Genomic DNA, 23,432 nt, shown 5'->3' with positions numbered 1-23,432 from the left:
CTGTTCGGTCCAGAGGATTTAAATCCAAAGTGAAAAATAGCAATGCAGATATTTGGTTTTTTATTTTGTAGCCAGAATTCGGTTTACCATTACAGTTTTCAATTTCTCCTTCCTCTAGGAGGATTTGAGCTTTGAATATCACACAAAGGTTTCAATTGTATGTTAAAATATATGGCTCCTTGACTGTTAACAGAAAAATATCTCAAACAGTAAATGTCGAGTTCTTTGACTGAAGCACAAAAGAGATGCTCAGTCATCTGAATAGACTTAGACACTACATCACTTCCCTCCTTTCTCCTCCCAACTTTAAATGGTGTCCTTTCAAGCAAAATGGGCTCCAGGGAAAATAATCGTGTTTGGTGCAGGGGACTGGAAACACGTACTTTTAGACTCATGGTGTTCTGTGAGAGAGATGCTAGAGAGGAAATTGGCCTAAACATACTCTTTGAGAGTTTTTTTTCTCCACAGAGAGACATCTCTACTCTGAAACACCAGCAAAAGTCAGAGATGAATGAGCAGTCAAGAGCAGCCAAGACCCCAGCTCATAAGCTGGTCAGCCAGTGCTGTGGGTGAGACAAAAGACGCTGGTAGCTAAGTTTCTTTCCAAAGCTCCAGGAGCATAGTGCAAGCTCCACAGACATTATAAGAAAATATAAACTATGTTGCGTCTGGAGGAGTTTTTTTTTATTATAAACATGACTACTGACAACTCTCTCTTCACTGCATAATCTCTGAAGGGAACAGATCGGCTTTGTGAGGGAGAGACAGTTGAAGGCAAATTAGCTATACTAGGGTAAAAGAATAACTGGAAATTTGTAAGAGGAGGGTCTGGCAGAAACTGAGCACCACCCAAAGCCTAAGAACTACTACCAATGGCAACTTCTGTCATCAGCCCTCCAGGTGAACATCCATCCAGTGTGCTGCCAAGCCAGGAAACTTCTCCAGACCTGCCTGAGGGCTTTCACAGCCCAGCCCAGCTGCTGCAGCAGCCTCTGCTCCCAAGCTTCTGAAACACCATCCAAATGCAATAGGGTAGATCTTCAGCTCCCTGTTTGCCACATCTCCAGTCCTTCCCTCTCACTGTGAAGGGTGTCCTTGAGTGACTTAACCATCCTGCTTTCTCAGCAGGTGAAAAGATCCTCCTTTTTAGCATCCCAGGGAAGACATGGCAACTGCCCAGGTGTAGTAGAAGACTTTGAACATCCTCAAGGTTTTGAACTTGTATTGTCCTCTTGACACCCATGACTTGAATATGGTCTGGAACTGATTAACGCGTCTACTTTGATCTCTGGAAGGGAATGTTCTTCTTGCAGTTAAATATTTACTCATCATTGCACGTGGACCAGGCATTACAGAGGCTGGGGCTGCATTTGCATTTTCTCCCCATGAACTGAAAAAGAAAAGAGCATTTTCCAGTATTTCAGTGCTGCCAGTTCCATCCTTCATGGAAGTTCAGTCACGCCCAGTTCAACCTAGCTACCCTGTTAGCTTCAGCAACATTCCTAAATCCTGTGTCCAGAAGATTTGCAGCTCATGCCATGGGGAGCCCACATTGCACACCCAACAAATACCTCAGTTCCAAAGTACATCCTCAGAGAACAGCACAAATCATGTTTTTGAAAATCACATGTCTCTAGCACTTACAAATGCGTTTGCACGACATTGCTTTGACAGAGGTAGAGCTTCCCTCCCTCCCTAGGCTTCCATCAGCAGAAGGACTTTTATGGTAAAAGTAATTTCTGTCTTAGGCAACACCACAGCTAAATGGTTGCAATGGGAAAATCTGAAGCATTGGTACAGGCTTTTAGAAAGACTGGGACACCCCTGTCTTCCCTCCAGCTCCTACCTGCTGTAAATGCCAATATGTGTGTGCCTTTGACATTCCAATATAGCCAACAGGCACCTTTCACTCCCCTCTGCTGCTGCCCAGCATCAGATCCTGGAGTCGGGGATTTACACTGCATTCAGAGGAAGAAGAAGAAACTGGGCTCCTGTGGCTGCTGTGGGGCACTGTCTCCTTCCCTGTGAGCAGAGAAAAAGCTGAAGAGCTCATGAAGGAAGTAATTTAGCTTACGAAGCACCCCTGCCATGGATGAGGACTGTCCTCCTGGCTATTCTGTCCTGACTGTGGCAGGACAGGGAGCCTCTTGGCCCCTGGGTCACCAGCAGCTGCTGGGTCTGTGGCAGGGAGAGAAGAGAGGCTGGGAGGTGTTTTGGCTCTGCTCAGGGCAGAGCAAACACAGCAGCATTTTTCTGGGAATAGGTGCAGTTCCTGGCTGCGGCAGTGACGTCCCTGCCGTTCCTCCTGGCAGCATGTGTCTCCTGTTTCCTCTGGCTCAGGCAGGGGCTCTTCTTTTTCACCCCCACCCCCCCACTTCCGTGGTACCCGCCTGTTCACTTGCAACCAAAAAATAATAACCGCTGTACTCAGTTAATCCATAGGAAAATCCCACATCGGCACAGAAAAGGTGGGGACAGGCACTCACGCATTTTCCCCCAAGGGCCTTGGGCAATGGAAATTTTCTCAAGCTCCATTCATTAATGAAATAGATGAGCGGTTATGTAAGGTCATGTGAGGAAAGTGGTTGGGCCTTGGTCAATGAAAGAGTTAGTCACACATCAACGAGCTTGATGAGCCTGGGAGGAAATGTGGAGCCACCCTTTGCCTGTTCAAGGACTCAAAAGGGAGAATTTTAGCCATAAATCCTCATTACTCTCTGAGCTCGGGCACCACCTTTGCAGACTAGGCACTGCAGAAGGCATGTGGTGGTGCTAAGCAAATGCAGGGGATTAAGATCTGTTGAGATCGCCCCCACCTCCCCCTTCCCAGACCACTCAACCCTTCTGAACAACTTAAGCAACAACCTAATGATTTTGGGGTGCAATTGTGCTGGTTTGCATCCTCCCAGCCAGTCTGGTCTGGAAGCACTTGGAGTAAGTATAAGAACATAGTACCCTTCACCAGTCACAGGGCAGATAAAGCCTGTGTTAGGTCTCTCAGGAACCACTAGGACATTACTAGCACTAGTTGGGAGAGGATTTTCAAGAATCTCTTATGAAACTTTCTCATTCCCAAAGGTTGTTCCTAGTTTGGAACTGTTGTCTCTCCAATTTTGAATCAAAGATGACATCCATCGTACAGAATTTCCCTTGGACAGACCGCAGGAAGCAAAGATAGGGCACTGACTGGGTTCCACACTTCAGTATCCAGTTCGATATGGTCTGGAATAACATTCTCCCATTTCTCACTGTCTCTTGTCCTCTCTTCTGGGAGCTCAGCTAGGAGTCCTCCATTCCCTCAAGTCTGGGTAACTTTGGCCCTTGGCTCTTCTTATTTTCTGCTTTGAGGCTTGCAGATCTGACTTTTAGACAATAACATCTTCCAGAAGACAATCAAACCAGCCTTGTTTCCTCTCATTCACTTTAATCCCTGTATGTCAAATAACCAGTTTGAATCTGCTTGTGTACTTTCACCTTGCAGCCAGTCTCTTGGAGGTCATTTCTGAACTATTGGACTAGCAGGGCAGCAAGACTTGGCTGGCAGCCTCCACAGGACGTGGAGCAGCCATCACCTGGCACAAGCTGTCAGCAGGACTCGAGCCCAGACAGCAGAGGAGGCCTGGAAAGGGAACTTGTGTGGGGCAGGTAGGGAGATTGTGGCTGTCAGGGTGTATCCGAAGCATTGTTTGATGCCTGAAGACTGGGAATAAGTGGGAGTTGTGTAACCCAAAGTCCCTTCCATGTTCACTGGTCTTCCCCAGAATTGTGAAACCCTGGAAACCTGCTATGAGGTGCTCACCCTTACAGCCCTGCTCAAGGCATCCTAACCCACCCAGAAGGGGCTGCATTGCAGGGTGCAGGTTCAGCTCCCAGTAAGAGCCCAGCTGTCTCCCTGAGCAGATGGTTTCCATGAGGAGCCACATTCCTTACCGTGAGGAGCTGAAAGGAATGGGTACAGGATATGCCTTAAAATAGACAGAGATATAGGAACAGAGTTCAGGTCCCAGGCAGTGTGGACTTGTTGGCATCTCATGCGTTTGTTCACAAAAGCAAGTGCAGCTGAAGCCAAAACCGCCTCGGCCTTGGTTGCAAGTGTCACTGGTAGCCCTAGGGTCATCTTCACTCATGTAAATGATTCTGGTTCAGATTTTTTTTTTTTCCAGCTAAATTCTTCTCTGTTTTATTGTTTTCTGCTTCTCCAAAAGCCAAGCTGAGTGGGGAAATAGATTCCCCCTCTCCCAAAGGCTCAAAGAATTGAGGAAAAATACGTACCTTGAATCGAGAGAAAAAAGTTAAAAACACTTTTCAAAGAATTTATATTTTGCTAGGAAAAACAAAAAGCTCTTTTTGAAATATTTTATTGCAGCAACCTTAAAATGTTTTCTTCTGGTTTTTAACAACCAAGTGTTGCAAATCTGTGGTGATTTTTTTTTTCTTTCTTTAAAAGTGCCTAAATGTTATGACACCTGGAAAAGGGATCCCCTCAGCAATGTTTCAAGCCAAGTTCTTTGAAAGCAGCTCTTCCACAGAAATGGCTTAGTTGTGAGAAACCAGCATTAAAATTTGAGAAAAGTTTGGTGAAAGGTTTCCAGCAAATTCTCCTGAAACCTGCATCTTTGAGCTGTAAAGCTACTCCTGGCAGTTGGCAAACCGAGTAGTGACGGGTTGCAAGACAGAACTTGATGGCAGCTGGAGAACTCGATGAGGTGAATGTCTCTTGGCTTCCTTTCTTACTCTGGCTACATAGTTTGGCTTCGCTCTTTGAAATAGTTGTCATACACACACACCCCGCCCCTCCATCCCCATAAAAATAACACACCACAGCATCGGTTGTGTCTGTAAAATACTCAGAGCAATACAGAGTTCAAAGTGCTGTTGGGACAGTGCACTGCAGGCAGGAAAAAGCCAAGCACTGGCAGGTCAGCGGACAACATTGGTGAGCTGAAGAAGGAGAAATCAGTTTTTCCTTGCTGCCCACCCTTAGCTCTCCAGTCAGCACAGCCTGACTGCCTTGCAGCATCTGCTGGAATATGTGCCACCAGGTGACCACGTGAGTTAATTATTAAACAAAATGGAGTCATTATTCCCTGTGCTACCACTGTTCCTCACATAAATCTGCTGCTTGGTAGAAATAAGATCCTGTGCAATGAGAACAAAGAAACCTTTCTGGGATGAGCAGACTTTCCTGTGCTGGAGAGCTGCTCCCACTCCACCTCTCTGGAGCTAGAAGAGTGATGCACTTGGTCTTCATAAAGGTGGGGTTTGGGAAAGACAGATGAAAGTGACTACAGAGACTCATGGCACTGATTTCCATGAATAATCTCCCCAGCTGTTAGCCTGGGTACAGAGCTATTTCCTTATCAGAGAATACATTTCTACTAGCAACATTTCAGAGTCTGGAAGGAAATATTTTAAAGTTACCTTTGGCATTTCAAGGCTAGCACAATATCCACCGAGCTTCCTTGGACCTCTAGATAAAATATTAACTCCTGAATGAGATGCCGAGGCCCCAGCAGGCTGTCAAGCAGCAGTGCAAATGAGGAGACACTCTGGGACAGAGATGGTGAAGTAGCATCCAGTACATTCAAATCCATGTGTGACTAGTTTCACCTGACAGACACACAGGAGAACACAAAGGCTTACAGGTGAGCTCCAAAGATGCTAGCCACCCACAAAGAGGTATTATTCACTGGAAGAGCCGGTTACCTTAGCTCAGGGAGGGGATAGGACAGAGCCAGTCTGGTTTCTCTGCTCTGAAGCCTCTCTGAAACTCCTTCTTTCACACAGAGGGGGAAGGTTCTCTCTTCTGTGGCTGCTAAGCATGGCAGGGGTGGGAGGTCCAGAAAGTGCACGTTCTGGGGCAGGAAGGGTGTATGGACTGAAATCCCTCTGCAGAGCTCTGGCATGCCCCTAGGTTGCAGGACGGCCCTGGCTCAGGCGTAGGCAGCTGAGATGGTGGTAGTGGGGTGGGTCAGGTCAAGGGACTCAGGCATTGCTTAGATGTTCAGTTCACATCCACAATGTGGTGTTCAAGTGCTTAAACTACTGTGCAGAGATAGACACTTGAGCCTCTGCCTTTCACCATCCAGCAGAGCAGCCCCATGGAGCCAGGGCACCGCAGCGTGGCTGGGAGGAAACAGATGGGCAACATTGTCTGTTTCCCCAGGGATTTACTTCCTGAGGATCTGTGCTGCAGGTGTTTTGGCAGACAGCCCCTGTATATGATTATGCTCTCCCTATCTTTGTTGGCCAGTGACAAGCTGAGTTGGTCCTTTGCTGCTCTTCTTGAAGGGGGCAGACTCTTGTGGAAGGAATCCTCCCCCTCTGCCACATGCTGTAATAGCAGGGAAAAAGTTAACACAGAGGTCCTGTGGCCTGGGCAAAGCCAAAAAGCAAGGTGACTGGCAAGGCTGGCCATGGGAGCTGGGGCTTCTGGCTCCTGGCAGCCAGCTGCTGGCCTATATTGCTTCCGCAATTGTTTGAAGGGACAACACCAAGCACCCGCTTGCTCCTGCTGGGCTCATTCAGGTGTGGTTGTGGTGGCACTTGCTTTACTTCAAGAGCTTACCTTGGCCCTTTCCCTGTCGCTTCACTGGCACCCTGTGAAAGGACTGCAGTGACCCTGGTTGTCCCGTGGATGCAGCAGGACTGTCAGGAGTAAACTGAGGAGTCAAGAAATGTGCGTGCTCCAGGGCTGACTACAGGCTGGCTAGCTGTGCTTGCGGGCTCGCTAATGCCTAGTTGTGGCTGAACATGAGGCATGTGGTGAGGTCCTGTCCCACTCCTTGCACGTATTACATGCAGAGGGGTATTGCCCCACTCCTTGCACACCTCTGCAGTGCTGTGCTGTGACCACCTTCCTTGCCTGGAACTCGTAGAATAACAGAATATTTTGGGCTGGAAGGGACCTTCAAAGCTCATCCAGTCCAAGCCCCTCGCCATGAGCAGAGGCATCTGCAACTAGATCAGGTTGCTCAGGGCCCCGTCCAGCCTGGTCTTGAATGTCTCCAGGGATGGGGCACCTACCACCTCTCTGGGCTACCTGTGCCAGTGTTTTACCACCCTCACTGTAAAAAATTTTTTCCTCGTGTCTAGCCAGTCTTCAGCTGGTTGCCAGCCTGCACTGTAGCCTCTTGGCTGTGATGCTGAGCATCCTCCCCTGTCCTAGGGTGCTGGGTATCACTGCATGCCCAGTGCAGCCCCTTTGATGAGGCACCTGCTTCACTGACTGCTTCAATGCCACCAGAGCCACCCAGCCACACACTGCCTCTGCTTCAGGAACACAGGTGCTGCATGAGAGGTCTGTAGTAACTTGCAGAGGATATTCAGCAGGCTGCTAAAGTTAAAGAAAACTGGTGAGAAAAGGGGTTGACACCTGGGACTCCAGGGCTGTGTTGTCTGTTTTATCACTGACTGTCCTTCACTCTGCTCCCCCATCCCCTTCTCTAGACAGCGTCGCAGGGAGATGGTACAAAGGGGATGCTGTCTGCAAAGACTAGGAAAGCCTGGAGGTGAATAAAAGGCACGTCTCAAAAGCTGACCTGCTTCAGGAGCACCGCACTGTTTCATTCCTCACTGAAGCAAGCAAGGGCATATCTCCATGCGGTGGAGGGGACAAAGCCCATCTCCCTGACTGTCTTCTGAGCTGACTGGATGTGAAATAGCTCCAGTTCAGAGGAAATACAGGTGCTCAAGGCCTGTGGCTGAGTTATTGTACCCTGCCTCTTGGTGTCTGCAGTCTGCATGCTTTCCACTTCCATATGTATACTGCTGGCATAAGCCATAAGGCAGCCTTCCTCTCTTTTTCCTCTGTTTTTCCTCTCTTTTACCTTTCTTTTTCCTCTCCTTTTCCTGTCTGTCTTTCCCTGAGCAACCCAGAGGCTGTTTGTGATCTGGCTCTGGACAGCAGCTAACTGCAAAATGTGTTAAATGGATGTTGATTCTCTATTTCCAAAATTGGCTGATGCAGAAAGCTTGGAGTACACATGGAAAAGTCCCCTCTAGTGCCTTCCCCATCAGGGTTTCTTGAAAGTTTGGCTGACAGAGGATACAGAGGCAGGCTGGTTGCTCTCAGGTCGTTCTGGACTGGTTCACAGTGACCTCCTGAGCTGTGCCTCTCCCCTCTCCTTCTGCCTCCCTGCTTGTCAGAGTGTCAGTCTAACATTTGCAGAGGAAGAGACACCACTCTATAACTGGACAACCAGTCTCGCCTGCTGAGCACCAGAACCTTGCAATTCAGTGCTGTGTGGACTCTCAGCATCTCCTCTGCTTCCTGGGCAATAGACATGCAGGCAGTTTCCCAGGACAGCTCTATATAAAATATACAGCATCCCAGCAGGACCAGGCTGTCTCAAGGATATGTCATATCACTTAGGCTCAGCTTAGCCATAAATCGCTGTTTACGGATGGATTTTATTTACTTAGAAATGTGAGTGAGTCTGGTTCATAGATAGACAAAAGTTCCAAATAAAATGCACAAACATCATGCAGAATTTCGGTTACTTTCAGCAAAAATAAGTCTCTGGGTGCCTCAGCATCTTGGCTAACTTGTTAGGCTGACTGGTCTGTGCCCTTAAACCAGGACTAAAATGCTGAGAGAGGTCCTAGAGCTTCATCTTTTCTTCCTTGGGTGTTAAAGGTGCTTAAGGAGACACTAGGGCAGATGCTCTGGGTAGCTGGCATCTTCTTTCACCTGAAGGGGAATGGACAAACCTTCTTCACTTGCCTCTTGCAAACCTCAGCTTCTTTAGCTGTTGTGATGGGAAAACACAGGGAATTAAGTGATATTTTTTTTCTCCCCTCCTTTCCAAAGAGACTTTATTTATTGTTTCTACTTTACACCTGGACTGGATGTTATTCCTGAATTCAGATGTTGAAGTGTTTTCCTGTCCCTGCAGCCTCCTTGTAACCGTACAAGCTACAGATCAGGAGATATGTATCACAGCAGGGGATCTGGCACAGTGTGCCTCTTTCTTCCTCTGCTTGGAAAGAGCAGAGACAAATATTAGTTTGAGATGAAAGTGAATGTCTTCACTTTGTTAGAAACAGGGCACTGATAATGACTCTGCCTCACATGCCTGGCTAGCCTTGTGCCATGCCCTGGGAGGCTGCCAAACTTGAGTTCAGCTGATCCCTCACTATCTGCGAGGGAACGCAGAGCCAATGCCCACTCAACGGGACTTTGTCCTCCTGATGGCAGGCAGCTTATGAAACGTCAGCCTTTGCGTGTGCTGGCATGGCAGGAAGGCTCTGTCCCTCACAATAGCGGCGTTCTCTGTGGGCTCAGCTGAGAAAGGCTAGCACAAAGTTAAACTTGAGCACAGGCAGGCTCAGAGCACTTTTCAGCAAGGTCTCATCAGTTATTGGCAGTACCTGAGGTGATGTGTGTGAGCTGGATGTGCTTTCCACAGCATCAGTATATGAACCATGGCATGTGCAAGCACATATATATGTCCATACTTGCATGTGTTTTCTGTGCATGTTGACTAAAAGCTACAGACTTTAAGAGCTGTTAATAATCATCCACCACATTTCGTATATTCTGTGTATGGGGGACAGGGCAGTGTGGGAGGCCCAGTCCTCCTTGTGGAGGACCACACTATCCAGACATGGTGCTTTGGGCTGTTGCTATTACAGTGACAGTGATCTGTGTGTTGCTGCTACAGACCCTGTTTGCATGGAGCACATATTTGCCAATGAAATTAAGCCTTCCCTGTCCAGAGATGCTTTCAACTGGTGAGAAAATCCTGTTCTAGGTTCTATAGTCCTTTCAAAGGGCAGGTTTAACTGATAAGTTGATGCCTTTGTGTTTGGATCTGCTGCTGGCAGGATCTGGTCCATCTTCTGAGCACATGTTGGCCCTATAGCTGTTTATCAGTAAAGGTTAATGAGGAGGTGGGGCTCTAAAGAGTGTGGCCTCGTTCTTGCCAAGGCCTGAACTGGGGCACCTACCTCTGAGCCTGTTTTGTGCTATCTGCTCACAGAGGGAGCTCTGCCTGTGCCCTGACTGAGGGAGCAGGAGAGGGAACTTGAGACAGCTCTCTCTGGCTAGTAGGAAGGTAATTCACTGGTGTGGCTGTGGTTTCCAAAGTAATCTGCCCTTCTATTGGAAATCAAACCAGCTGACACAGGCAAGGGGAAATGTTTGTTCAGTTTGAGATCAGAGGCCCTTGTTTTGAAAGCTCAGTTTTATCCTCAGTCCTAACTTCTCTCCATACAGCATTAATCACTGGTCTGGGAACAGGGGATTTGAATTGTCTCCAGAGCTATATAAGCAGATTTTGGTGGCTCCCACTAGTGCTCTGTAAATAAGACCCAGCAGACAACTGTGTAAGTAAACAGCTTCTTTGCAAGCACCAGTGCCCTTCTCTGCAGGGTACTTAGTCTGGCAGAGGGTGCAATGGAAGGGCTCTGCAAGATTTTGCAGGGACAGCCTAAGCACCACACACAACAGGCAGGGACAATCTGCAAATACCAAATGACAGTTTTACCAGCCGCTTCTCTGCAGCTTGGCAAGAACAAGATTTGTGTCAGGGAGCCAGGAAACCAGCTGTGTTGCAGAAACAGCTGTGCCGTGACATCAGCTTTGTCCCTTGGTGTGTATGTGTTTCAACATAGGCTTTAATTACACAAGCGTGAACTTACCTTTCCTACAGGGCTGGGTTTGTTACAAAGCAGTTTGTGTCTGCTGGAGGAAAGGCATGGGTTTAGGACAAATGAGTGAGGGACAAATTATCTTTTAATACTTCATGATAGACTTCTAGAGCAGGGCATTCTAGTGCAACTGAGAGTAGTATATGTCCTGAGACCTTGCCAATATTTTTTTGAGTATTCCCCTGAGAAGATGACATTTTTGGGATCATTTGCATAGAACATTTCAGAAATTCTTTGTGTGAACGTGTGGTTAAAAATTTAGAGAAAAGGAGTGCATTTGCCTTTTAAAGTGTTCATTTATATTAAAAGGCTATTTTTCTCTTAAATAATACCTGTTGTGCTTTTTTTTTTTCCAACTGGACAATGTTGCCTAGCCCTCGGGTGACTGATACTATCAGTCAAGGCTCAAATTATTGAACCACCAAGGATATAAATAAATGCCGATAAATGGTTTAGCTCAATGGCCTTTGCCCTTCCTGGGAATGGAGCTCATCTTCCATCAATATGATTAGCAGAGGAGATTGTGTATTGATTAATTGTCCAGATTCATTTCTCAATAGGTGGCAGCAGCCTGCGATGCATGACCTTTTCCACTGAAGCCAAAGAAGCACATTTTGCTCCTTAGTGATCAGGTGCCCAAATCCCTCAAGCTCTCCAGGGAGGGCCCATGCTGAGCTGTCTCAGTGAGGGTAAATGACCTCCCAAATCCCTCCAGGATGCCTCTGGGGCAGAGCTGAAGCTGCCTGGCAGGTGGGGGGAAAATCCTCTGCTACTCCTTTGTCTCTCAGGCAAAGCATCCTGAATGCACAGACCTTTGCAAAAAATGAAGCACAAAATACAGCCCAGAGTGTAGGTGTGCACCAGGGCGCACACACAGCTCACGCGTTGGCCAGTGCATTGCTGGACCAGCTGCTTAATCACCCCATCTGGGCATTGTCTGTATAATCAGTGTTTTCCTGCCGGGGCTGGAGCGCAGTCAACCGGGCGTTGCTGCTTTCCCGGGGAGGAACTCAAAGTCCCACGGGCAAGGGAGTGCTGGTGCAGCTGGATGAGGCCCCAGAGTTTTCAGCACAGTGTGTCCCCAAGGTCTCCAGAGCTGGCACTTTGTGCTGCCTATTGTGTGTGCGGCAGCGGGGGCTTCAATGCAAGTGTTAACCTGTTCTTGAGCTCTGCAACAGCACCCGGGCATTTCTGCCGCTCTTGGATGGATATTGCTTTTTCCCAGCAGGGCCTGGCCCTGGGACAAGTGAGATAAAGAGGTGGCATTCACGAGCACTATTCTTGTCACTGCCACACGGTATGACCTTGACCAAGGCCAACAGGAGGTGAGGGGAGACCGTCCCGTGACGCCGATGCCATCCTTTGCTGTGCCGTGGCAGTTTGCTTCTCAACCCAGTAAGTGGGAGCAATCGTGTCTCTCGTCCAGGACAACACGACCCTATCTGAGATAGAAACACATGTGATCTACCTGAGTAATGCTACCCAGCAGTGTTATGCAGAACAGTGTGGTACTCAAGCAAAGGAGACAGGAGAGCTGTGGCAAGGACTGTGGTTCAGGCATTAGTAAAGAGGACTGAGTGGTATGACACTTGGACTGAGGTGCTGAAGATGTGTCCGTCATTTCTGCCTTCACCTGAGTCAATTGTCTAGGACCAAGGAGTCTAGACAACATGGTCAGGTGAAGAAATCTTCAACAAAGGCACATCGCCTGAGTTTCCCACCCCCTGGCAGCTCTCACCCAGTGCTGAGCGGCAGGCAGCAGAGGTGCTTGTAGCTGCCTTCTGTCAATAACAAGTGGGTTACTTAAACTCTGTCACCATGATGTACAATACAAGTAGTAGTAGCTGCTTACCTGCTGGGCAAATGAGATTGTCAACTCAAACTTGTAATGGGAATTGCTGTCTTAAGGTAAAGGCCGCTGTATGTTGTGGCCTTGTGCTGCTGCAGCCCGCAAGTCAGCAAGTCACTTCAGGGCTGGGAGCTGGATAAGACTAAATTAGGATTACAGCTTCTGTGCTGATGAAATCTCACAGCCCCTTTTCAGGAGTTCAGATTTTCAGTATAGAGAGGAATACACTGAGGTCATTCCTACCATACCTTCTGAGCAAATATCAGAGCAGAAGTTTATCAGGCACGTTAGCATGTTCTTCCCTGCTACTGCATTATTTGAAGTTCAAGAAAAAGCTTGTGGACTGGGAATGGTGAGGAAAAGCAACAAGGAGAAAGGAAAAACTAAACCCAGCAGAGAACGAAAAGAGGAGACAAGGATGGCTCGAGGTCAGGGACCAGGGAAGCATGAGTCCAGGAACCTGCAGAGGAGGAGGGTCTGCAGGAGGAGCTGCAAAGGGCAAGGGGAAGGGACAAAACGAAGCTGGAGCACCAGGAAAGATAGGTCTGTGTGAGTGGGGATGCTTTAATCATCACCCTGTTACAAAAGGGGATCTACAGTTGAAAAGAAGCCTGACAGAAAGAGAGAATAATTCAGTGATTTCCTTCACGTTGAGACAAATGAGGGAGCCAGATTCCCATTGAAATGAAGGAGGGATGACTGCAGACACTGCTGAAGGCACTTTACATACCTGAACAAAACATGTCCTAAGAGAAAAGGCAAATCCATTGCCCAGACATTACAGACACCTTGGGAACTGCTGCCAGCAATGTGCTGTCTCTTCAAAGACATTCACAGAAACAGGGCTCTCCTTGGCAGGTTGAGTGTGCATGTGGAGGGGGGCAGCCTGCTGGGAGTGAGGCAGCTGAGGCAAGTTTTAAACTAAGACACAGGGAGGAAGACTTGGGATTTTGTGTGGGCTTGTGTGATTTCCATGCTGACTTTTGATGTATAGTTGAAGGAAGAACATAGATATTAAGATACAGTGATGACTAGAGCAACATATGAGAGCAGGAGTGTAACCCTAATTTGAGCAGAAAACTAACACTCCATCCAAGATTATATAACCAGTATATGTGGGACACTGGAAGAAACAATGGAAGTGCCTGAATGCTGAGACAAGGAACTCATACATACATTAGGGTATAAAACCATGTATACCATGGCTTTTGGAGGCAGGACTGACAGCTGTCAAAGCTGGACCACTGAGACTGGAAGATGTGCACTGCTCAGAAGAGCAAAGAAAAGTGGGGTGTGTGGTAGTATTGCCTGTGAATTATATTGTTGAGTGTGAAGAAACAAGCAGCAGCAGTCTGTTTGGGTTCAAATCACCTTGAAGAAAGACAGCTGTAGTTCTGCTGCAGTTGTCCAAGGTGGCATCAGGATATTGACAAAGGTCTCTAATGTTTTTAGGAAGATATGCAATAGCAGAGTTTGTCATTACTACGGGTTTTAACTTCTTAAGTGGAGAAAAATTGAAACTAGCATAGGCTGGGCCCAAGTATTCCTGGATGCACTGTCTGACGTATTTCTTCACTAAAGAGGCAGAAAACTAATCAGAGCTGCTGTTGTGTTTGACCTGGTCTTGGTAACCAGTGAGACATCACAGAACAATGTTGCAGAAGATAACTTTCAACCTTGGCTGGGCAAAGACTGATTCTGTTTAAATTAAATGGAAGAGTAAATATCCTGGGGCCCCAGCTAAGATTTTTCAACCTCAAAGCAGAAGTGATCAGAGAAGCTATGGGACTGAAATGATGAAGCAGTTTGAGTTAAAAGTCTCCAGTACTTGCATGTGGAAGGCATTCAGACTCAGCATGGCAAAAGCTAGCTTGCTTTTCTGAACAAGAGAGTGAAGGCAAAGCATATACAAACCTTGTCTCTCCCTCTGGTGAAAAAATTTCCTCGGTGAAAGACGGGAGTGGTCAGCAAAGAAATCTGCGTTGCAGAGGTCACAAAGTTTAGGGAAAAAGACACGTCAGTTGGCAGAAATCAAAGTGAGATAGGCCTGGCAGAGTTGCTGAAAGAATTTATTTGTAAAGGTGAAAAGAACAAGGCAAGAGATCAGACTCCTGCACAATGCAGCTAAGATCAAGGTATGCCTCAGAAACCAGAAGCTGTGCCTCGTTTTGCTGGAAAGACACTGTAGAACAAGAGAATTACAAGTCAGTGGCTAGAAGTGTCTGGAAATAGAAACAATCCCATCAGAGGTCAAGGCAAAACTTGCAAGGTTTGTTCAGATCAGAAGCTTCCTGGAGACACATCAAGTAGTCAATTCAATAGCATTGATGTTCAATCAATCTGTTCGACTGAAGGTTGAATGGGGACCACACAGTTGCATAGTATCAACAATTTCACCTAAATTAAATTAAGGAACAAAAAAGAGATGTGGTTACTTATAGACCCAAAGGCTTCGAACAACTTTTCTTTTTATCCTAGAACAAAGTAGGAATAATTAAAGATATTGACATGTGCAGACAAAGGGACAAAATTCAACATGGGTGTATGAAAGGTGGTATATATATATTTTTTTTTATGCTTTGGGGGAGAATAGATAATTTTTTACATGTTGGTTATGTGGTATTCAAAATGTATCTTGGTTTCACAGAAGGTGCTTGGGAAGTTGTGAAAGCGGAGGAGTACAGGGATTCACACTTGAACTGAAAAGTGAGTGGCAAATTGCTTAATGAAGAGACCCTGAAACACAGAGTAATAGGCAACTGCTAATGAAATACCTTAGGGACTGGTTTTGGCACCAGTTAATTTCATATTTTCACTGTTGACCTTGGAGGAAAAATGTTTGCTGAAGAGACAAAACATGAAGGCATTGCCAGTATTAAGGAGGAGAAAAGTACCATCTAGAAGAGCTGGAAAAGGAGAGAAAATTGTAACAAGTGCAAAGAATGACACTGGAGTGATCTGGGGAAAGAGACAGAGATGATGGTAGGAGTCTTTGGTTTTTTTTTAGCCTAGCAGAAGGAATGTTAAGAGGGCATATGATTGCTGCCTATTAATACAACAGATGGGAAAATCCCAGTGAAAGAGAACTGCTATTTCAGCTAAAAGATTGAAGAGTACTGGCATGAGTACATGTGTGCATCACCTACTTAAAATAGAAACTAGATACTAAGAGGTCATTTTAACCACAATAACACAGATCAGGGGTGTCAAACTCATTTTCACCGGAGGCCACATCAGCCTCGCAGTTGCCTTCAGAGGGACTAATGTAATTTTACTAATGTAATCTAACTACTCCTACATTTATACGGTCCCTGACATAGAGGTTTACTTCTAGCCACATGTGAACTGTTTTCAGATATGTGCCATAAAAATAGCTCTGGAGACAAACTCTATCTCTCTTTTGACCAATCTCAAATAAGTATAAGCCTTTCCCCCTGCTCTGTTGTGAGAAACATTAGCCAAGCCATGCTGTAGGTAACTTGTAATTCCTGCTACAGGAGGTCAGTCACCCCAGATGTCATAGATTCAAGGGCACGTGTTTTTGCCCAGCTTCGCTTGAGCTATGAAGCACAGTCCCTGGTCTCATTGCTCCTGGGAAGTGGATGCATGGGTGGCTGCTATTAGCATAAAGAAGAAACTTCTTTGCTGACCACCCCAAAAATGCATGTATTTGGCACAACCTTTACCATTGTGCACACTCTGATACAAGGGGGCCAAGATACCACAGCTCCTTGTGGGGCTCTGAACAGTAGCCCATGAGGTAAGGGAAATAAAGACATATGGGTTAAGCAAGATGTTTTGCATCACAAAGCATCTTTTATCTTCCCTTTTGTTTTTTCTCCTGATGTTACCCTACATATATGTGGGGTCATCTGGTCCATCCTAATCCAAAAAAACAGTGATCCAGGACCCAAAGCCCAGAGAGTCTGAGCTGTGCTTCTGGGCTGCCGGTAGAGGCCTCAGGACAGAGGCAGGTCTGTCCTCATATGTATGCACCAGTGCCTTCTTGGCTTCATGCGAGTCATGTGCCTGGCATCAGGCACAGCCCAAGGGGGCAAAATTAGCTCCCAAGGAAGTGTAAGGAGAGAGGAGGAGAATATTAGTCATGAGCCCCTTGTTTTGACTGATGTGGTCAGCTCCACCTGTTTAACTTCCATTCAGAAATCTTCATCTTTTCTTCAAGGAAGGCTACTCCTTGCGGTTGTGCTACCCTGTACAAATGTGACCTGCAGACACAACTTCCAAAGATAGATTTGGGATCGCCTGACAGCAGGCATCTCCCAGTGGTGTGACCTGTGTGCAGACATGGTGGCCAGCAAGTGATGTTCCTGCTGAGGTCTTTTCATGCATCAAAACTAGCGGAGGCTGTGGCACCCTATATTGGCTCATCCGTATACTGCTGTTCGCTGCTTTTAGAGGTTAAAAAATTATTTCCCCATTTTCTAAAGGGAGACTCTGAAACATCAACTTTGATTCTAAAGTACTATGCTGCTTTTCTCAGATTGTCTTGGGGGACAATGAAACTTAGGATTTCTTGCAAAGCACTAGAAGTCATCTATCTGTCTGTCATTATCTCCATGTACTGTTCTGCTTGTTCATGAAAGATCCTTATTTTGCAAGTGGGTCTCTATGTATATGTCTCTGAATGTGTCTTTGTATGGTAGGACCTGTGTGCATCAGGACAGGGGTTCTGTTTTATGTCTCTGCATATCTCTGCACAGGTTCATCCCTCTATACCAGGAATGTGAGAAGAGTAGTGAAGGCAAAATCCTTTGGCTAGTAAGTTAAAAAGCACTAGAAATGTGGCTGGAATAATCCAGCCAGACTGACAGATCAGACCAGAGTGCAGAGTGCGCAGACTGGGAATAACGAGATCACATCAAACGGGCTTGCAGGTGTACTCTCATGTCTTCAGATATTGTCCCCCTGCATGCGCTCTCCATGTACAACACACAGATGATGCCAGGAGGGGAGACCTTCCCTGCCAGTCAGAGGATGGCTGAACATGGGAAATATGTCTTCCAAACAAGTCCCTTCTGCCACCTGCCACAAAGTCCTGTAGACTCTTTCCCTCTGGCAGATGATGGGCACAGTCACTTGCCAGAGATCACCATCTGACAGGCTGCCTCTTCCTGGGCAAGTATGCACCACAGGCTGGGATTACACCAGCAGCAGTAACTTGGCCCTTCTGAGACACTGGCAAAAGCTTCTGAAGTCTTTTCTTCCATGCGGGGGGACAAAGAAGTCACCCTGATCAATGCCAGCTGAGACTCACCAACACCACCTCCCTTTCCCCTGCATTCATCCACCAGGAGAGGCAAGAGCAGAGTGCCCAAGTGAACAAGTTTAGGAGGCATGGAGGGTAACCAAAGAGATGAACCAGAATGTGATACGAGCACTGTGCAGACTCCTGGTCCTCTGTGGACCTGCTGAGTCAGGGTTCATGATCTACTTGGAGTCACGCTTAGTACCAGTGGGCTCCTGGGAGCACACAGCTCCATCAAGCAACAAGGAGGTGAGCCTCTGCCTGTGGCCACCACAGAGGGCACTTGTGCAAGAGAGAAGCATGTCCCAAGGGGCAGGGTGGTGGTGGTCCTGATGGGAGCCAGCTAAGGCACGCCACTCATAGCCAATATAGTCTTAAAACACGCACTGTTGCAGCGTGCCTATGAACAACTCGAGGGAGGTAAAGGAAAGAAGAGAGCTCTTTGTCAGCGCTTCAGGAACAAAGGCCAGTTTGTGAGACGGAGAGTAATACTGACCCAACCAGCATCAGCTGCCGTTGTTTCTTCCGTCACACTGACAATGCACAGTTGCAGGGTTTCTTTCCCTTTGAGGAGAATGGGATTTAGTGATACCATAAGTTAGTCAAACAGCAGCCAAGATATCAATTCACATCCTGTTCAATGGATGCAGCATTCACTTTGTGTTGTTTTTCTCCCACTTCCTCTATTTTGCACAGAGACTCATTTCCTCTCTCTTTCTCTGTAGCATGAGCATCACAAACACACACACACTTTCACTCGTCTCGCTTCCATTTACCTCCTCTTTTGGAGGAAGCAGCTGTGTGTTTATATTGCTGGGGAGATCAAATGTTTTTGCCAACATTGCCCTCAGAGAAGCAAACAATGTTAACCACTGAAATTAGCAACTGTGTGCACTGACGGCATCATGTCCACCCAAATGAGTGGGGCAGTGCGTTGTACTCCTTCAGGCTGACTTTGCTGGGGGCTTGGGTAGTCACTGGACCAGTGTCTTTCAGTGAGTTTCCTCTGGAGCTGGGAGAAAGGCCACAGCCAGTCCCTGCTGTGGGCTGGTCTCTGGGCAGGAAACACCGCTGAGGAAACAAGACTGTGACGTTGGATGCTGGACGTACGGACATTGAATGAGTCTCGAGTGGCGTAGCTTGACTGCTGGCTGATGACCTTGTGTTGTCGTTAGATAACCCCTGGAACTAGAGCCAGCCAGGAGTTCTGGGTGCAGCAATTGGCCCGGGAGAGATGTCCCTACCCTTGCCACCGATCTGCCCTCAGCAAAAGGGTGCTGAGCTACAGCTTCCCTCTTATCTTGAGCTGTGATCCAGGTGCAAAGACCACTCTCTAAAGTTTCCTTCCCCATCACAGCTGTGCTGACCATCTACATGATCAGGAGGAGGGCATGTGGTCTGCCTAGATTGGGTCTCTGTCTGCAAGCCACTTGCTCAACTGCTCCCCATTGCTACATATTCCTGTAAAATCAGAACAGTTCTGGCTGACTATCTGAAGTGCTAAAGACTGACCGCAGATAGAGAGACCAGCTGGTATGTGTTCAGGTTGAGCTGGGAAACCTCTTAAGGACCTCCCTGGTGCATCTTATTCATGTACTCAAGGGTAACCCAGCATCCTGATCTAAGCCAGGAAAAAATCTTTATCATGGTCAGATAGGAAAGAACTGCAGGGATACGATCTACTCCCCTGGGATTTCACCTGGGAGATCCAAGTCCTGCTATTGCAAGGAGCTGGGAACTGGCAGTCCTGTGGCTTCCAGGCTTTTGTATTGAAGGATTTCCATCGGTTATACGTTCTGAAATAAACAGAAAGGCACTTCTTCATTGATCACAGGCAAGTCCCTGTCCTGCAAGTAAATACCAGAATCATTGAGTAACCTCTGAGGATCTCACAGAGTCACATATATCAGAGCAGAAGGATGGGGCATTTAAAACTCCACTGGAACTCTGGGACTGTGTAAAGCAGCAGAGCAAGGTCAGAGATTGTTTCACTCTGTGCCTGTACAAGGAGTGAGGAAATAAAAAGGCCTTGAGAAATATCCCTAGTTCTTACACTGGCTGGCCCTGATGTGTTTGATAGGTTTGGTAGTTTTAGGGGAGGAGAAAGGAAAAGAGGAGCGTAGCCAGCTCCCTCAGAGGAGACCAGCCCGTGGCTGGAACCAAAACCAAGAATGACTGCTGGAGAGCCAGAACTAACCCTGGCTATGCCAAGCAACACAGTGCATCCCCTCCTAAAGCATGGCTACAGCTGGGAAAATAGGGTCCTGAAACTGTTTACAGAGCTGGGAATTCACAGCACCATAAGAAAGGGAGTTAGGACCTGCAGAGTAAGGTGTGTGGGTCAAGGATGACTGCACACAGACCTGAGGGCCCTAGGCAAGCCATACAAGCCACAAAAATATGAATATGGCTGGGTGTAGCTGATATCTGATGCTGAGACTGGCTGCACTTCAGTGGGTCTGTGGTAGAGCAGCCTGCACAGAAGAGATTCAGACTGGTGGCTGTTGATGCCAATCATTGCCAACATGATGGAAGAATGGGCAAAATGGAAAATAATACTGCTTATTTTGAAAAAGACCCAGAAAAGGGCCTAAACTGGCTCAGAAACTTCATATGGAGTTTATATCCTGCATACGCTGCTACCACTGTTTCACAAACACTTCTATTGCAAAGCTCTGTGGAGCAACTAGTAATGTGAGACTATAGTATTGCATGTGTAAATATAGACACAGGTGACAGATATATGTATGGCTGTGTATGCATGTGTATGTTTGTATATGTATGGATATACACACACTCACAGGCAATGTACATGTAGTACACTTATATATGTTATATATATTGCGTATGTTACAACAGAGCACTTAATGAAGAGCGGGTTTCTGCCTGCTGACATCACCTTCAACAGAAACCTGAAGAGAAAGACCCTGCTGGCCAAGACACATGGACTTTGAAGCAGCACAAAGAGACAAGGAAGATGAAGAAACAAACAGCCCCCAGGATCTGAGATTAGAGAGCAGGAAAGGGCTACAGCAGAATGAGATCCCTGAGCCCTGCAGGTGCTATGAAATACCCAGCCGAGGAAAACTTCTGCTCCTGGTGGAACTTGCTGATGTCCTGGAGGAACATTGCAAGTGTGGACAACGGCAGCGGGTGCTGCAGCAGCTCTCAGGCATTGGTCTCCAGGAGGGTTGTTCTGGCTGTTTATAGTGATGCCCTACACTAAAGAATTCTACTGTTCTTCTCCCACATTGATCTGAAAGGAAGATGTTGGACTGGGCATGGTACCTGCCAGACATAGCCCTGACTGTCCAGGCAGGCGGCAGTGCAAGTTGTGCTGCACAGAAAAAGGCAGATCTGCAGATTTCTTGCAGAATGCCTGAGTCCCCCAGAAATCCCAGGACTACAAGATAGCCCCACAGAGCTCAGCACCACGGGGATGGTAGCCCACTGTCCTCCTCTGCCCAGCCCGTGCAGCCTTCTTCCCCCTCCTGAGGGCAGAGCAGCCTGGGTAGGTTGAAGCCAGCGCCTCCTGGCCAAAATTAGCATGCTTCTTGTTGCCTAAGCTGTGAGGAACCACTCCAGGGAGTCCTGAAAAAGCCTCAAGCTGTCATACCCATGGGTGGAGGGCAGAGCAGCACTTTGCTTGCGTTAACAGTACCATCACGTGTTACCCAAGGCAAGGGTGTGCTTTTGTCGCTGTTATCACCAGGGTGTGATCACGTACTGGAAAGATTTATTATCCCAGAGAACAGAATCTAAAGGGAAGCTATTGGATTGCATCCCTGGCTCCCCTGGCTTCAGTGCACATAACTGAGCTTCCCAAATATTGTTTTAACAGAGAGTTGGACACAGGGCAGAACAAGGAGGGTGTCTCTCTTGCATGGCGTGGTGACACCAAGCCCAGTTTCATGTAGTTGAGTGTAAAGGAAGAACAGCACCAAAAGCATCCTTGAGATTCAGCCAAAATCCGCTCGGGAGGGAGCTTCGGGTGCCACGTCTGCTGGGAGGTCAGGCTGGAGAGTGCAAGGTCAGATTCCTGTCAGAGGTGGCTCCGTTGGCTGCAAGGCAATCCCTACACTAAATCTGAAACGGTGGGGGGCACCTGGTGCTCCTCCACCTTGTCCGGCACCACCAAGGCTGCGGACACAGTGTCCAGAAACTGTAGAGCTGGGAGTACCCTCAAGTACAGAGATGCCTTTCCTCAATGGGGAGAGTGGATGGGGACATCCTCCTGCCACTGAGGGTTGGGGGACCTGGAGCAAGGCACAGCCTCTCCCCACTGCCACAGCAGTGCCTGATGGCCGCCCTGCTCTGGCTGTGCCCTCTTGCCCCAACTCTGAGCCTGTGTGCTGGATTCACTGGCCCTGCAATTTAAAATTGGCTTGACCGGCAGGGAACCATCAAGGAGTGGGTTCAGTCTTAAGGAGTAGAGGGAGTGAGTCTGGATTGTTTGTGGAAGAGGACATCAGACTGGACCAGGGAGGTGGAGGAAGGATCCAGTCTGAGGTTCCTCATCTTCATGCAACTCAGGGTGGGTCAGAGCAATAAATATGCAGCGCAGAAAAGAGGTTAAGTGAAGAAAGGTGGAAAATCAAGGCCAGCCAGGGAACATTCTGCTTAGCTGTCTAGGACAGACATTTATGGTTTTTTCTTGTGCAGTTCAGCCATCTTATCCACTGTGAAAAATCATTGGCCGTGAAGATATCTGATAAGAACTTAGCTGGCATCAGTTGGGAGAACAAAATGTCAAGAATGCATTGGGCTGCACCCCTACTTTTACCAGCAGGCAGGACACCGGGCTGGGAACAATGTGTTGCTCACCCTTATCTCTAATTGTCTTGCCTGCCTAGTTTCTTTACTGCCTCCTAATGAGTGCAAATATGATGTTTTGAGATTTGATCTTCTCCTAAGAACCCGTTCTGCTCCTACATCTCACCCCCTGCCCTGTGTTCCTCAATACATAGCCTTGGCTGGTGGCAGGAAGTTTAAGGAGCTGGAAATGATGTGAGTACAGAGGAATACCTCTAATTTGGCTAGCCCTGTACTTCTAGGCCAAGGGTGACATAGTTTTCCCCACAGAGTAGAAAAAAGTTGTCATTTATAGAAAAATCTGTCCACTTCCAAGTGCTTTACAATAAAGAAAAGCAAAATACTTCTTTCTCTCTCTCTCTCTCTCTCTTTGTGGTGTTGAGTTTTGTTTGTTTGTTTGTTTGTGTGTGTGTTTGTTTGTGGTGTTTTTTTTTGTTTGGTTTGGGTTTTTTTGTTTGTTGTTGTTGTTGTTGTTGTTTTGTGAGAAAGAGGATGCTCTACAGCCTCAGCCTATGCCACAACTGTCCAGGGTACACTGGAGGTGTCCCACCAGCTGTCAGGAGGAGGCAGCAGGAAGAACAGCTTAAAGAGGAACCAGAGGGCTGAGGTGGGACACACTGTGCGCTTATTTACATGGCTGCTGAGGGGCTCAAGAGCTTTTCTTCTTTTGCCCATGTCACATCCCCTTCCACCAAATGTACCCCTCTGACCATGTGACTCCCACCTCACCTCTGAGGGACTGAGTGTTGTGTCCCCACCATACTTGATGAGTACAGCAACTCATCCTACGGACATCTGAGGAGCTGTTTGTCTAACAGTAACACAACACATGGCCTCTGGGGACATTTTTGT

General features: G+C 47.4%; 1 protein-coding gene across 1 annotated transcript in view; it reads left to right on the top strand.

Annotated features, from left to right (window-relative positions):
* CD58 (CD58 molecule) overlaps positions 1–22,880 on the top strand; it is a 73,733-nt gene extending 50,853 nt beyond the window's left edge. Inside the window, exon 9 of the mRNA XM_071809433.1 lies at positions 20,628–22,880. Within this exon, the coding sequence (XP_071665534.1) occupies positions 20,628–20,722 (95 nt within the window). The 3' untranslated portion in view covers positions 20,723–22,880. The remainder of the gene's footprint in view (positions 1–20,627) is intronic.
* The last annotated feature ends 552 nt before the right edge of the window (positions 22,881–23,432 follow it).

The sequence above is a fragment of the Patagioenas fasciata genome, chromosome 1 (genome assembly GCF_037038585.1).
Source record: "Patagioenas fasciata isolate bPatFas1 chromosome 1, bPatFas1.hap1, whole genome shotgun sequence".
In the NCBI taxonomy this organism is placed as follows: domain Eukaryota; kingdom Metazoa; phylum Chordata; class Aves; order Columbiformes; family Columbidae; genus Patagioenas; species Patagioenas fasciata.
The sequence above is the reverse complement of the archived record's forward strand: the minus strand, read 5'-3'. Positions and strand labels throughout refer to the sequence as shown.